At 39.3% G+C, this 17270-nt stretch overlaps 1 protein-coding gene across 3 annotated transcripts in view; it reads right to left on the reverse strand.

Annotated features, from left to right (window-relative positions):
- LOC116067770 (ephrin type-A receptor 6-like) overlaps positions 1–17270 on the reverse strand; it is a 69421-nt gene that overhangs the window by 47488 nt on the left and 4663 nt on the right. For all 3 annotated transcript variants that reach the window (XM_031324342.2, XM_031324343.2, XM_031324345.2), the window contains exon 2: positions 11367–11431. In XM_031324342.2, coding sequence (XP_031180202.1) covers positions 11367–11431 — 65 coding nt within the window. The remainder of the gene's footprint in view (positions 1–11366; positions 11432–17270) is intronic.

The raw sequence follows: 17270 nt of genomic DNA on the forward strand, positions 1-17270 counted from the left end.
ATTTCTGTTTTGAACATGTTTTGTGACAAAGTTCTATGAACCAATCAGCTTGTTTTATGCGCAGGGGTAGCCGCGTTCAAGATTTGGAGGGTGTGTGTGTCAGCTGCTCTGTGAGCCTCTGCAACACACTGTGCATGTGCTGTGCAAATTTAACAAAAAATAAAATCCTTTTCAAATTCCTTTATCTCATGTCACCATAGTAGAACACATGCACATATGAAATGTAGGCTACTGATCAGCCTACAGTGTCTTTAAATGTACTGCCATATATAAATGTTAAACACTTTTTTCTATTTTAAATGCAGTGGTCAATGTAGAATTACGATCTATGTTTTGATTATCATTTGTACTTTTGAAAATTGGGCTTGTAATTGAATTGCCACTTTAACTATTCAGTATTTATGTTACTTCATAGTTGATTTATTTATTATTTATATTTAGTTATTTTTATTATTAACATGTCACTTACACAAGGTATGGTACCAGCAGTATTTAAATCAGCAGTCATAAAACCACTACTTAAAAAGCCCAATTTAGACCCTAACGTTCTGCAGAACTATAGACCTGTATCCAACTTACCATTCATGTCCAAAATTCTTGGGAGGGCTGTTGTGGAACAACTTACTGCCCACTTATCTAACAACAGCCTATTTGAGAAATTTCAATCTGGTTTCCGGTCTGGTCATTCCACGGAAAACGCCCTAACGAGAGTTACAAATGATCTTTTACTTTCATGTGATGATGGCCAAGCATCATTTCTAGTACTCCTCGATCTGAGCGCAGCTTTCGATACAATAGACCACACTTTACTTCTTGCCCGGCTTGAGAAACACATTGGGATCAAAGGGACAGTACTTTCTTGGTTTAATTCTTACTTATCCAGTAGATCTCAGCGTGTTTTTAATAAATCCACTTCTGAACTGTGCGAGGTAGGCTGTGGTATATACCACAAGGGTCAGTACTGGGCTGTTTTCCATCTATATGCTCCCCCTTGGTTCCATCATCAGCAGCTTTGATGTTCAGTTTCACTGTTATGCAGATGACACGCAGTTATATGTCCCTCTTCTACAAAATAACCATTCATAGATTCTTAAATTACAGACATGCCTGGCAGAAATTCAAAATTGGATGGGCAAGAATTTCCTGCTGCTTAATGCAGACAAAACAGAGCTACTCATAGTGAGGCCAGCCAAAAATAGCACCCCTGCAGAGAAACAAATTTTTAATTTTAACGACTGTGTGATTACAGAGAGTGACACTGTTAAGAACTTAGGTGTCACCTTTGACCTAAACTCTAACTTTCCGCCCACATATAAAGGCTATCACTAGGACCGCCTTTTACCATCTAGGCAACATTTCTAGAATAAGACCAATGCTATCAATGCATGATGCAGAAATACTAATTCATGCATTTGTATCATCAAGACTTGGTTACTGCAACGCACTGTTTTCAGCTCTCCCTGTCTGTACGACCAAAAGTCTCAAAGTCTCAAAATGTGGCAGCCCGAGTTTTGACTAAGACAAAAACATTTAGCCACATTTCACCAGTTCTGGCTGCTCTACATTGGTTACCTGTGCAAGCCAGGGCTGTTTTTAAAGTTCTTCTTTTGACGTACAAAGCCCTAAAAGGACTTGCGCCTGCCTACCTAAGGGAGCTACTTACACCATATATCCCAGCACAACCCCTTCGTTCTATGGATGCTGGTCTCCTGAACATCCCAAATATAAAAAAAAAAAATCAGCTGTTCACCGGGCCTTTGCCTTTTGTGCACCCTCCCTCTGGAATGGTCTTCCATCCAACGTTAGGGAGGCAGGCTCAGTGGACATTTTTAAATCCTGACTTAAAACATTTCTTTATTCAAATCATTACGGACATGTATTAAATCCATAACCTCTGAACCCCTGTTTTATTGTTTATTTTATTATGCACTATCCTTCGTTGTTTTATTTTATGTTTTAACAATGTTTTGTGTTCCAATTATATTCCTTTTTGTGTTGTTGATTTTATATTTAATATTACATTTTGCCTTTTATATTAATATATAAATTGTAATTGTACATTTTTGTTGTGAAGTGTTCTGAGACCATGGTCCATGGTGATAATTCACTATAAATAACAATAAATTGAAATTGAATTGAAATTTGTACCAGTGATTGCTTAAAGACTAATTATGAAACCAGTATAAAAAATAATAAGACACAATGTTTTACTTGGATGCTGTTGAAACACAGTACAACCGGTTTTCTCCCATTTGTCCTCCCTGTACTGTTTTTTTCCCAGTAATCAATGCTGGACAGAGCAGGTGCAACCTGCCTATGTAAATCGCAATATGTTTATTCCACATCCTATCTGGACCGGGCTTCAGAGAGGACTTCTACTGTAACTCTCAGGTAAAGTAGCGTTCTGCATCCTGCTTTGAAAATTGATGATGCCAGCTTGAGTCAGCCCCTCACTGACGTCCCAGAGATACACCTGCCTTCTCCAAGACATTCAGAAGCAGTTGCAAAGCCTTATCGTTGTGCAGACACGTTCAGACATTAGAAACGTGTGGTGAGTTTCTAACTCTACTTGTTATGACGGGGGAAGGTCTACTCCTGAAAGTAATCTTTGACAGCTACTGAAGTTAGTCAGTGGAAAGTTGTTATGAAAGTTGTTCATCGCTGAAAGGTTTAGATAGAACTTTTTCCTTGCAGATAAATCTTGCAGAGATAATCTTCCAAATCAGTGATGTTTTTTTAAAAAAGGTGAGAAAGTATAACTTTAGATTAATCTCTGAGTTCAACACAAGTTGGCTGTAGTACGTTCTACTGTTGCCTCACACAACGACTGCTCTTCCCAGCCAGTTGCTGTTCCTCACCTACTCATGGCTTCTGTATGTTATTCAGTCCCTCCAGGATTTCGCTGCCTTTTTTTTAGATTGTTGCAGCCCAAAATGTCTGAATTTGCGTCAGCTTTTGTAAAAATTGTGATAAAAGTTGCAATGTCTTTTCTATTTATTTTGCAATGAAGTTGCGAGAGACAGTGAAAATTGCAAAAAAAAAGTTAGAGATTTTTTTGGCATACTTTTTTAAAAATAAAAGAAAACTTGTTTCAGGCAGAATAAAACTACTCTTTCCTACACTTTCCTAGTAACCTTACTAAAAAGGCTCAGGATGCTGCAAATGTTGGTATAATATGAAAAAGGCTGGTGGATTTAAGACAAAAAATAATAATTTATTGAATTCAATTCAATTCAATTCAATTTTATTTATAGTATCAAATCATAACAAGAGTTATCTCGAGACACTTTACAGATAGAGTAGGTCTAGACCACACTCTATAATTTATAAAGCCCCAACAATTCAAGTAGTTCCCCCAAGAGCAAATTAATCAAATTTGAACATTTCTGTCAATGGCTTGTTGATTTTTCTATTGTTAGTTAATTTCCTATCCTGGCCTGGGCTGGGACACACATTCATGCGGTTGGATAAAGTACTTATTGGACTTTAACTTATCATTGCACTTACAAGCATAGCTGTCCTCAATTTAGATCATCATGTACGTATCATCTCTGGTCCTGCATCCACTGTGTGTGTTTCTGTGTGTGCGCGCGTCAGTCGCGGGGGGAACTGAGCAGCAGCCCCGCCCGCTGCAGAGAGCCGACACAACAGCAGCAGCTTTCAGTGACTTTAGAGTGAAAAATCGTTACAGAGGACTTTGATGTTAAAATGTATACAGGTTGGCAGGACGGTCTGAATGTTTTGTTTTTGCTGTACGTTTTGTTGGTAAATGTGAGATGTTCGAGTCACACACTTCTTGTCTTCATATCAGAAACAAGGAAATGAATCTGGCGACGTCTTACATCAACCCGTTCTCACTCCCGCTTGGTCAGTGGCTCTCAGCGTCACATACTGATGCAAAGTTTGGCACGTGGGACTGCTGTGATTGGTTGTAGTCATGAGAAATTCCGGTTATTGGTCAAATTTGCGGTAAAGTTACGGTGATTGGTCAAAAATGCGAGTCGCACTGAATTCCCGGTGATTGGTTGAATTTGCGTGAATTGTTGTGATCGCGACATTGCGAATTCCTGGAGGGACTGCTTATTAAGCAAACTACACTGCCAGTGGTGGCAAGTGAAGAACTGTGAGAAAAGAGTCCATGGAGTTCCAAGAACAGGAGTTGTCGGGGAATGATACTACAAAATTAGTGTTTCCTTAGCTTACAAGTCTAACTTACTGCCGAGAACCCAGACACAGCTCTCGCTTGCACGTACAGGGATTGGATAGCCCTGAGAACAGACCCCCTCACCCTATACTCCCGCAGTATCTCCCGGAGGACTTACGCCTTCTCCATATCAATAAAAACATGTAGACGGAAAGGCATACTCCCAGGTCCTTGTGAGAGTGAAGAGCTGGGGTCTCATTTATAAACGTGGCGTACGCACAAAACGGGGCTGAAAATGTTTGTACGCCAAGGTTGTGATTTATAAAAAACAAACTTGACAGGAGAATGTGCGGTCCTCCACGCAAACTCTGACCCATGCGTACACACATTTTGGGGACAAAATAGGAATTGGCGACGCAGATGGTGAATTGAAGTCAGAGTGCAGAAAGTAAATGGGAATAACGATTACTCGTAATATTTTCAAGTATTGATGCCTCACGTACATTTTTTCACTCGATTGTGATTCCATAATTGTTCCATAAACACCTCCAACTCAAATCTTAAATACAAATATGTTCTTAATGTTTAATCGGCGCTGTCTCGCCGTCACATTGTCCGCTATGGAGCGCAGGAGGAGGGGATGGCCCGACTGGAATACAGGATAGCATCAAATACCCTACCTACTAATAACTAAATATCTGTCTTTAAAACTGTGCCTATATCATCAAATGTCAAAGTCTGGATATACAGCCGTTAAGCTCTCGCGCAATCGTTACACTTAATGTCCTCGTTATCAGTCCGAACTTTAATACTGTTTGTGACAAAACCTGCATGAAGAAAAGTGTGTTTGCCTATTACACTTTCTTTCGTCTTCAAATTGTATCTCGGGGTGGGGGATACCACTAGTTGATGCTGTGTTGGCAAGTTGTTAACAATCACAAATTGTTGTAAACATATAAATACTGCGGTGAACCTGTGCGTAATGCTGCATGATGGCACTGCTGGCCCTGCAGGAGGACTACACCAATGGAAGAATCAGGAGAAAAAGAGACTTCAGGGACCATGACGATGACTGGCTAATATGCCGATTTAGATTCCCTAAAGCTGAGCTCTTGGATCTATGTTCTGAATTGGGTCCAGTAGAGAGGGCAACGTGCCAGAACCGTGCCATCCCGGTCCAAATACAGGTACTCGCCACTCTGGGGGAAATCGGCTGTTTCCAGAGGGAAATGTCAGAGAGCTAAGTGTTTTTTTTTAATAAATATTATATCTAATCTTCAACTTTATCACCAAGTATTGTTTGAATATAATATATAGTTCTATTAAATCTAGGTCTGGTATATCGAAGCTGTCCCAGAGTGCCATAATGCCTGCCGTTTTGGACGTATTATTAATACATGTAGTTATAGATCAGGTTTCCCTACACTGTGCAAGAACAGGCCGAAATTATAATTCAATTTGCAGCAATTCCTGAACGTCTGAGAAGTTTTTTGCTTTTTCTCCGCCAGTCATCATGATTCGGTGTAACAACTGCCAGTGTCATTCATATACTGATCAGCATTCACAAGGTGCTTTGCATTGACTATTTATGGTTTAAAAATGGGCGTGTACAGGGCGGGATAAGAGGCTAGTCCACGTACGCACACTTGTAGATAATCTGTGATTTATAAAGGGAACATTGCTTACAGGTGTGCGTACACACGGTTTTATAAATCTGACTTTTTTTTTGGCGTACGCCATTTTGGGCACTTATAGTAAGGATCCTACGCACAGTTTTATAAATGAGACCCTAGGTCCGTTGTTCCACGACCAGGACAGAATTTGCATTGTTCTTCTTCAATATGAGGTTTGACCACTGGCCGAACCCTCCTTTCCAGCACCTTGGAGTAGACTTACCCGGGAGGCTGAGAAGTGTGATACCCCTGTAATTGGCACAAACTCTCTGGTCCCCCGTTTTGAACAGGGGAACCACCACCCCGGTCTGCCACTCCTTGGGCACTGTCCCAGACTTCCACGCAATGTTGAAGATGTGTGTTCGATGATAGACCAGTTAGTCAATTAAGGCCATTTTCAGTTCAACTCACTTCCAAACATATCTTGATATTAGCTATTATCTCTGTAGTTGTGATGAATTATTGATTTAATGTGAATCTGGGTGGTGGCGTCGTGTTTTTGTTAAAACAATTTATGGTGTTGTTGCTCTCCATAGCAAAAACCTGTGTAGGCTTGGTATTTGGCCCTGAAAATATCCCAGTATTTTGTTTCTATTTATTGGTTTTGCTCCCAAGGATTTATTACACTTTTAATAATAGCTGGAAAGCACAAACAGTCTCCCTAACACTTTGTGTCCCGAATTAGACATAACATCATGGAAAAAATATTTTTGTTACTGGTGGTTGCTCAGTCACAGCTGAAATATTTGTAAGAATGAAATCTACAGCATTTCCCCTTCAGGTTTAGCCTGGTAAGAATGACATGCTACAATTAAATTAGTTTAATATCTGGATATTCTGATCAAATCTGTATTCATTGCACGTAAACATTGTTGTATGTGTTTAATAAAAAACACCAGCGAAGATTACCAAGGATTATTAAGTAAAAGTTGTTGTGTTTTAGGGGACTTATATTGCCTTTATGTTTTGGATATGGTCTCTCAAAGTGTTTGTGAATTCTTATTCATATTTTATTTGAGGTAAAGTATGCATTGCTCGTGATAAAAGTTGAGATAAGTAGGAGCACAGGAAGAAGAACTTGACATTTATATAGCAGTATCCCACCAGGCCACCAGTAACATTTGCAAGTATTTTTTATTTATTTGCTGAACACGTGAATTAGTACTCATGTTAAAAGCTGTAATAAGGCAGAACCTGCTATCTGCTGTGATTCATCTTCAGATGATGTCAAGCTCATGCTGAACATCTCATCACTAACATCAAAAGAAACTAGTGGAAATCCAGCCTTTCAGCCTGAGGACTGAGTCTGAGTTTAAGTGGATAAACCCACTTAAACTCAGATACTTTACTTAAGTAAAAGTACCAGTACAATAATGTAAAAATACTCCGTTACACGTTAAGCCCTGCCTTCAAGATCCTACACAAGTAAGAGTTCAGAAGTATTGTCAAAATAAAAAATACTTGTTTTGCAGTAAAATATCCCCTGTAGATGATATATTAATATATCTGACTTTATTAAATGTTTAATACTGATGCAATCAGTGAGGGGGTCCCTAAGCAGCATTTTACTGTCATAGCTGGTTGAGCCGGAGCAAATTTCTCTACAGTAGATACAGTCAGATCAGATAAATCTGAGATTAGATGATTATTGGGGTAGGAGAGAAGCAAAAAACTAAATTCTGCCACACAAATTCATGTTACGTACTCAAACAGTTATTTAAATGAAACCATCTGAGAAGTTTAGAGATTAGGATTTAGGAATGTCTTTTGTTAACAACTCACATACATATACATACAGTTTGTAATGGGTCACAAGCCAATTGGTTGGAAACCACTGGTTTTATCTTAACAACCTCTGTCCACTTTACTTCGTATTGCTAGAGAAACAGGATAAGGGTGATATATGACGTTCAGTGTATCTCAGCTTACAGTGGTGTCAGGCTTTTACCTGTATCAACAGGTACACTGTGATATTGTTAATTATCATATTCTTTGTTTACTCTGTCACCCTCGCTAAAGACGAGCATGCTCAGGCAGCCATCAGACATCCTGAAGATGGATTGTGGGTTTACATGCCATCGTATTCCTGTTTCTCTTTGAGAAAGCAGGATCACACATTCTGGTTTTTCGAAAGTAAGATAATGATGTATCTGGGTTTCTGTAACAAGGACATGTTTCCAGTACAAGCATGTAAACAAGATTTTGAAAAGCAGCCTCCAGAAATGGCAGTTCTGTTTGCGTCTATGTTCTCTGTTGAATTGTATTGGTTTAAAGTATAACAGCACATTTTATTCCAAAAATGTTCCTACCAACATTTTCCTTCCTGACATCTGCACGTCTAGGTTAAAAGAGGGCTAAATTTAGTTGAAAAGTGAATTATTTTAGATGTTAAGTTTACATTAACAGTATAGCCATTGTTTAAACATATTTTCATTGAATGACGTGGAGCCTGCAAACCATTTAAGTCAACTTGAATCGACCACTATACGCTTACACATGGTGGTGGTGTACTTAAAGCGTAACTCTCGCCAAAATGCAACCTAGGGTCTTTTTGTGAATTTACCCGAGTCAAACTTTTGTTTAAAGCATAATTAGGATGGAAGCTCCACTTTCAAGATTGACCGTATTTTCGTTTTCGGTCAAATGGCCTTTTGAATGGGAGTGCTAGGGGCACTACTATGATCACAGCAAAATCACTATTTTTAAAACACTAAGAAGGCTCGACACAACATGAAACTTTGCTCGAAATATCACCAGGGACTCTACACATGAACTCGAGCATTGAAAACATTGTTTGTGTACAGAGTTTACTAAAAAAGGTTCTGAACAACTCACTTTAGCAGTTGGTTTTTCCGCTCGCCGCCATCTTGCCAGTCAAAAAGTGTCAATCTCCAAATGCAAATGAACGCATCTATTGATTTTAGTATTGTTTCTTATATGAGGCTTCTTTTTCAACTACAAGGTCAATATTGTTTTTCACTAACGACAACAACAAATTATCCGTGCATTTATATGGAACTAAGCTTTAGGAGCTTTCCATCTTTACTCTCCTCCCTGTTACGTTGCATTTGGAGATCGACACTTTTTGACTGTCAAGATGGCGGCGAGCGGAAAAACCAACTGCTAAAGTGAGTTGTTCAAAACCTTTCATTTTAGTAAACTCTGTGAACACAAACAATGTTCTCAATGCTCAAATTCATGTGTAGAGCCCCTGGTGATACTTCGAGCAAAGTTTGTTGTGTCGAGCCTTCTTAGTGTTTTAAAAATAGCGATTTTGATGCGATCATAGTAGTGCCCCTAGCACTCCCATTCAAAAGGCCATTTGACCGAAAACGAAAATACTATCAATTTTAAAAGTGGCGCTTCCGTCCTAATTATGCTTTTAAACGAAAGTTTGACTTGGGTACTCTGCATGGCAGCTGCCACATGGCTCACCTGAAAGCTATGCTGTCAATTACTGCTAGCACTGCCACGGTTCATACAGCATGTCAAAAACCCAACCACCACCCCAGCATCCACCTGTAGGCTCTGGGTCTACCTTCCCTCAGGGGGTAAAGTTAGTATCATTGCTCATTACTCCTTCCTGTGCTGTGGGCTTCCTTGTGTTGGGAAAGTCAGAGTCTAGACGCCCAACATCAATGCTGTAGATATATTCTACAATCACATAATAATCCATTCTACATGACTTGGCAGGCTGAATTATATTTCAATGTGAAGCACATGTTGAAGTAAAGCATTGAAATGCTGTTGAAACAATTATATGTAACTTGGACGTCTTAACTGTTCCCTTTTCAATCACGTTTAGTTTCAGTTTTAACCTTGACATATAGGCGTTTTTTGACTTGCGCAAATCACCAAATCATTGGGCCTCATTCACCAATATCTTCCTAAGTTTTCTCTTAAATATGTTCTTAAGAAAGTCCCTAAGAAAAGTCTACGTCAGATTCATGACGTGTTCTTAAATAGCAGAATTGTTTGCGCCTGTGTTCTTAGGATTGATGAATCCCACGTCTTCGTAATTGAAAGCGCGTGCCAGTTGTTCCTAATTAGCATAAGAAAACACCCCCGTAAATTCCCATATAAGCACATGACATTTCCTGTGCACCTCCTAGGAAGCGGGAGACTGCGTTCAAGAGATAATTGTCGGAGTCGCAGATGACTTGTACATTGCAGTGATGGAGGACGTACTGAATCTCAGTACTTAAGTAAAAGTACAAATAACCAGAGACATATTTACTTTAGTAAGTAAGTAAGATGTCCAATACCACAAACAAGGCCAGCTGTTAGAATCGGAATGCAGTTGGTTTTATTCATGGATGTATTTTAAGACGGTTTTATTTTATTTAACCATGCAAGTAAGCAAATAAAGTGTGTGAAGCAGCGAAAATGGGGAGGAGATGTGAAGAGGTCCAGCCAAATAAATAAGATATGAACGCGTCTTACGCTGCCTGGCGGAGGAATAAACAATGCTGTGGAGAGGCAACTATGATTTAAAAATAATAATATAAAAATAAAAAACAAACATTTTCATTTTCACTTTTACCGGAGGCTGTATTACCGAGGGTCAGCGGCGCTGCGCCTGGGCTCTGGACACCAGAGCCGGCTTGGAAGCCGATGAAGGATCGGCGGTGCCCACATATATATCTATGGCAACCAAATTTCACTGGTGAGACAAACGTGTGACGGTCAGGAAGATGTTTTGGCAGGGGGAAAAACTGATCAGAAAATGTAACGGAACGTAGAACACACCGCTGGAACGTTCTTAGCTAAGAACAAATCCAAGATAAGAAAACATTAGTGAATGTCAGAATCTTCGTAAAAAGTGCGTAAGTGGGGTTTAAGAACACATTTCTTCATAAGAACGGTTGGTGAATGAGGCCCAATGCTTACTGGATGACACATTGGTCTGACTACTGTCAGAAAGGTTGGCATGTAAAACATGTAACCTGCTGCCTGTATGATTTTTAATGACCCAGGTCCTGTCTGTCTAACGTACAGTAAGTGTAAACATTTGACAACTTTGACTACTGTCTCAAGGGTTCAGTTTTGGAAATAGGTTGTAGGTCAGGTCAGGACAGTTGGATGTTCATACATTATTTTAATGGATGCACGTTTGTAAAGAAACAACAAGTGCTCAAAGCTTTAGTGTGTAATTTTTTTATATTAATGAACGTCTGTTACATTCAAGCCAATACCAAATGAGTTGTTACAAAGCTAATTAAGACTCTCACTGTATTTCTCAGTATGGCTGTGTTCAGAAGATTGTGTCATCCAGCGACTTTCGCACGCAGAAAATCAAGTTAAGATACAGTAATTACCTCTTCTGAAGAGTCCATCATGTTTTTTTAATCCTACGTGTCCACCTTGGCTACTAGCGACTGCATGGAGGAAGGCTGGGGGCGGTGTGTGATCATGGAAGGCTTGTATCATGTGGCCGCGCCGACAGTTTTGTTGTCATTACTTAGAATTCCTCATGGGGGCGACAGAAACTACGCACTATAGCTTTAACAGTGAATATTCACATTTTAAGAAATGCTAATGTTACTTACCCCATTGACAGGATAGGTCTTCCAGTCCAGTTCTCCTAGCACTGTCGTAGTGTCCAACAGAACCACTAGAGAGAGAGAGAGAGAGAGAGAGAGAGAGAGAGAGAGTGAGTTGTGCAAAATAAAGTCATGTAAAAATGAGGAGAAAAGTTGGAAGAGTGAAAGAACAACAGTATAAGCACAAAGAGTGACAGGAGAGAGCAGAGAGGGGAAGAGAGAGAGAGTGCGAGAGGGGTTGGACAGTGAATTTAAAAAGAAGAGAAATGGAGGTGACAAAACGGGAAGAGAGCAGACAATAGTTATCAAGCTGTCAATGAGGAGCTGACAGAGCTGTAAAGCCCTTATCAGAGTCAACCACCTATGAAATAACGGCTCTTAGGAAAGTGCAGGACAACAGCAACACTAACACAGATCCACCCTCAATCTGGAAGTCTGAAAGATTAGTACTCTCCTTCTCAGAGGTCAGGACTTTTCTGTGCTACATGACATCAAAGATGAGCTAAAGATGAATGAATGGGAAAGATGGAAGGACTATGGGAACTTTGAATATTTAACTAAACTGAATATGACTTAATTAAAACTAATTTAAGACAAATACAGCCAACCTTTATGAGTAGTGACCCCTTCACTAGCAATAACACATTGTTTGCATTTACTGAAGTTCCCCCTTGATCTAATTGATATAATTTTGTCACTTGATACCACAGTCCAGTATCCCTAGAAAGTATGCCGATATTGGATGATTCCTCACAATTTAGATCTAGTTCCAATTATCAGTGCCAACGCAATAAGTAGTGTGCCCTAGGCTATATGTAGCGAGGGGATAAGTAACGATATGGAGGTTTGGACGATGGATGGACGTGTGTTCTTTTGTGTCTTTCATGCAGGAGACTGAAGTTTGCCTCTCATCACATTCAGTACCTGCAATTAACATTTGCTGTTTTATTAACCACAGCCATTCCCTAAACTTAAATTTATGTGTTTTAAACCCTGACTAACCACACTTTATTTATTTGTCATGAACACAATCTTAACCATATGTAACCATACCATAGTTGACATGCACAGATATTATAGAAATTAGGAATTCATTTTAATTAAGAACCCAATGAGAACTCAGTGAGAAAAAATTTAATTAAAAAATGGACACAAAATGTTTTACGGGTAGTCCAGGGTTTTGCAGAATCGTCCAGTATGGCTGTTTTTATCTAACGATAGGGTTGGATAGCAGCAATGAGATGTGTAAACAAATTTTGTCAAATTGGGACAATGCTGATATGTATAGATTACCGAATGCACGTGATGATCTTGGCCTCATTGTTTTGAAAGTGCAAAATCGCAACAATTGCCGACCTGTCAGACTTGGGACATTTCATCCGTTGTATTGTGCATTAGTGCATAAGTCCTGCAGCATCTGGGACACCTTGTGATAACCTGACAAATAAAAAAGAGATTGTTTTTGTCTTCTTTCGCTTAGTTTTGCAATTTATACAATGTCATCTTTGTCAACCCTGTCTCCTTCCTAAAGAAATATGTTCCCATTAGGGTTGACAATCGATTCAAATATTGACTCGTTTAATAGTACATTTATCACATTCTGTTCTAAATGTAAAGGGATATTTTTCAAGTTTGTAATTCTCTTATCATCATGGTAGCAGACAAATATGTTTGCTTTATGCAAATTTATATTATTATTGCAACAATCCAAAACAATGACAAATACTATCGAGAATATCCTCCAGAATAACCTCAAAGATACTGTATGCTTAAAAAATATGCTGAAAGCATAATATGGCAAACTCAAGCCCATCAAGCAACAGCAGATGGGCATATTGACCTGAATGTAACATTACTTGGTAACTCTAACACACTGAGTATGTTTACATTCCACTATTTTTCAGAATATGACAACCACAGAAATAAAATTGTATTTCTATGATGACAAAATCCATTTGATTTTGGGTCATGTAAACAGCTTATTCTGTTTGGAAATTCCAAATAAGGCCGTTTTCCGAATATAGCATTTTCTGATTAAGACGTGGGCTAGCTAGTATTATTCGGGTTTTAAGAGCTTTTTTTGGACTTGTATGCAGCATATTCTGAATATGCGTCTCAATCAAGGTTTTTACCACAGTTTACAACAGTTTACGGCCCCTTGCCTGTTTAGGGCTCACGGTCTGGGTTCTATGGTTGTTTTACACAAACCAACTAACCAACAGTTTGCAAGGCTGCGGTAGAGATGCATGCCCAAAAGAAAAGCCCACATCTCTGGTGGGAAGGAGAAACACACTTTAAACATAAAATATTTGGATATCAACAGGTTTTTGGACATTGGCAAATATTCCAACGCTGGTGTATTTTTTTCCTGAAATATTCTGACTTTATTCTTGTAATATTATAACTTTATTTTTCTCAAAATATCACAACTCCTCCAAATCTCAGAGAACAAAGATGAGTTATAATTTGAATGTGCCACCAAGTTTAGAACATGAGCACACATCTTGCTGAAACACATCTGAGCTATTAGAGGGAAGAGTAAATGATGCCTACATGTGTGCTGACTCAGTCAGAAGAGATAATTAGAAAAGTTGATCTACAGGAGAATAAATAGTTGAAAGCAATACAGAGTGCCTGAGAGCCTGGTTGCAATACATAGGCCTACAATTATGTTTTTATATTTTGAATTGTCATCTATGTTTCCCTTTACATAAATAAAGATATTTCCAGCATAAATTAATGCAGAAAGATTCACCAGAAAGCAGGAAATTAAGTGTTTAATGCTCAAACTTTTCTGGGGGAGAACCCCCACACCCCCTACATCATATGTCACCCGAAAAATCTGGAAACAAAACCTATGTCTTTGGATTGCCAGGCCATTCGTTAGGCCATATTGTGTGTGCAAGCTAACTAACATCTACAAACTGGGCAGATGAAATGAACATACACTGGCTATTAACAAGCTGGGCAAGCCGAGCACTGTTTTTGTAATCTGCTCTTCGTGCCATTGCATTCAGTTCATTTAAATAAGCCCCGAACATCATCAAGTCCTAGAAAGGACCCTGGTATATAGTATTCAATACAATATGTACCTGTGTGTAGTCTATAAAAAAACAGTATGTAACTGTACATACTTTGACTTTAATATAGAGAAGAGAAGGATTGTCCTGTATCGTTCTTTGTGAGAGAGGAGCTGAACATTCACCATACAATATTATATTTACTGGTACAATATTTAATTTGCGACTGACCGCGAGTCAATATTTTAATCGATTGTCAACCCTAATGGGAACATATTTTTTTAGGAAGGAGACAGGGTTGACAAAGATGACATTGTAAAACGTAATTGAGAATGCAGTTTAGATGTATGGGAATGGAATTTTTAGGAGACAGGGCTGTCTCTGTATGTCATGCAAGTCGTGAAACAGGGCATCTCTGATTGGTCAATGTCCAACATTTAGTCTGCCGTGTTTCTCGGCCAAGTCGTGCCAATCATTTATGACTCTGATAGCTAATCTGACACAGTCAACACTTCAAAAGACAAAAATATAGTGTAATCTAATCTCAGCATTAGTGTTTGTTGGTGTTTTTGTGTCAGCATTCTAACAAGTTTGTTTCTTTGTGTGTGTCTGTGACCACATTGTGTACATACAAGCGTAACATTCTCAAGCTGTCTGCACTCTGGTCACGGCTCAGTCATGAAGAGAGCCATTATCTGGCCCTTGCTGAGTCCCCTGAGCCAATTTGATATGATGAATGTGCAATTTCCTTTGTCTCCACACAGCCAGTTAATTACAATCTCTATCAATAAAGTGCGTCCCACTTCAGTGGTCGACATTGTAGACCAAAGAGTCACATCTTCAGACGACCTGTCACTCCAGTGTACGGCAGACTGCCAAATCTGGACTAATTTAATGGGGTTGCTCTTGTTTTGAGTTTTGAGTCAGATAACCAGAGAAGATACACTTTAGCGAGACTAAATGAACCGCTTCAGTATTTACAGAGACTTCATTTAGCCTTGATCCTCTGCTGGTAATTAAGGGCTGCATTATAAAATGATGGCCTAGCCTCTGTTTAAAAGGACATAGAGAGAGGGAGGGAGGGAGGGAGGAAGGGAAATAGACTGTAAGACAAAGAGAGACAGATATTGATTTTTGACTAAATTAGAAAAACTATCTTTCATAATCATGAGCGATGTTCCATACCATGTTTGACAGCAGCAAACTTTTTTTTTTTACCAACTCCCTTCACTGTCTGTCTGTCCCTCTTTTACACACACACACACACACACACACACACACACACACACACACACACACACACACACACACACACACAGACCATACACAGTAATGTAGTCATAAAATAATTAAATTCCTGCAACTGTCTTTGGAGCCCGGAAATAATAGATGACCCAAGACCACAGTGCTGAATTTGATACACAGATTTTCTCACTCAAAACACACACACACACACACACACACACACACACACACACACACACACACATATATGCCGACGAGTATTTATCAGGAGGACAAATCACATTACTCTTGTCTGGGTATTGTGGCTGGAAACATAATAATCAGCAACTGTCCTAGGACCATAGGAAATTATCACATTTTAGAAAAGAAGGTGGGCACAAATAATCTATATACCAATAAATTGCCACAATTTGTCTTGTGATATCTCATTGATACACTTGCGCTGATATTATCCAAACACTGAATCCTGAAGCTAAACTGAATGTATTCAGATGTTTTCAGCATTGAGGCACCCATTACTGAAAGCATTGTCGTCAGCTCAGCCATGACATGCAGCATGTTACTACCTGGTTAAAAACTTACTGAAACACAGAAACAATCACAATGTAATAACTCTGTTGTAGATAGGGTGGTTGCTGAGCTATTCATCGTAATAACAATTCTTGTATAGGCCTAGTTTTGTACTGAACAAAAAAGTTTGTATCTGCAACAGACAAACTTCTGCAGCATTTGACACTGAAAACAGTCAGAAATGCAGTCACTGTTAACGTCACAACAACTCCAATGTCACAACAGAAAATTACAACTTGTTGCTTTTTAGATTTGTGTTGTGTTGTGTGTTTAGTGGTCTTAACAAGGTGCTGGGTGGCAGATGTATTAACTTTGGAGAGAACCAGGCTAGCTGTTTAGTTAATCATCTCCTAGTTTCGCTTTGCCAGACCTTCCACCACAGTGCTGCGGAGGAGGGTCTGGCTACCAATCACAATCGTCATGGGCGGCGCTATATAGGACATAGACTAATCATCTCCTACCTCACAGACATGAGTGTGGTATCAATTACCTAACCTATTACCACAATTGCCAACTAACGCTGAGTATGTCGACGAAAAAGAATCGGTGTATTCCTATTACTCTTAGTAAATACAACAAATCTTGTTTTGTGTCCACCAAGTTACTTAGTTCAGTATTCAGCTATTTAAAAAAGCCTCACCTACCTACTGTGCATTTATACATACTGTAACACAGATCTCTTCATTGGCAGGTACACAGCCTTTATTGAGCTGTAGTGTTCAGAAAATTGCTGCATATGTCTGTGGGTGACACAGGGGCATCGGACTAGGGGGGGAAAGGGGACTGAGTACCCAGGGCCCTCATGTAAGGAGGGCCCAAAAAGATGCTAGAATGAATAGCTGTGGATGCGGGGCGGGGCCCATAGAAAATGCCTTTCTACAGGGCCCAGAATTTTGTGCTACGCCCCTGGGGTGACATAGGAAAATGTACATATATATTATTATATATTCCCACTCAAAAGCTAGACATTAAGTTAGAAGTAGACAAGGACTTGGCTGAGATCCCCCAGAGAGATAGGCATTTCTATATGGGCCCTTGTTTTTTTCAGTTTCCAGGATGTGGTTTCAGAAAGCCA

Source organism: Sander lucioperca, chromosome 3, assembly GCF_008315115.2.
Source record: "Sander lucioperca isolate FBNREF2018 chromosome 3, SLUC_FBN_1.2, whole genome shotgun sequence".
Classification (NCBI taxonomy): Eukaryota; Metazoa; Chordata; class Actinopteri; order Perciformes; family Percidae; genus Sander; species Sander lucioperca.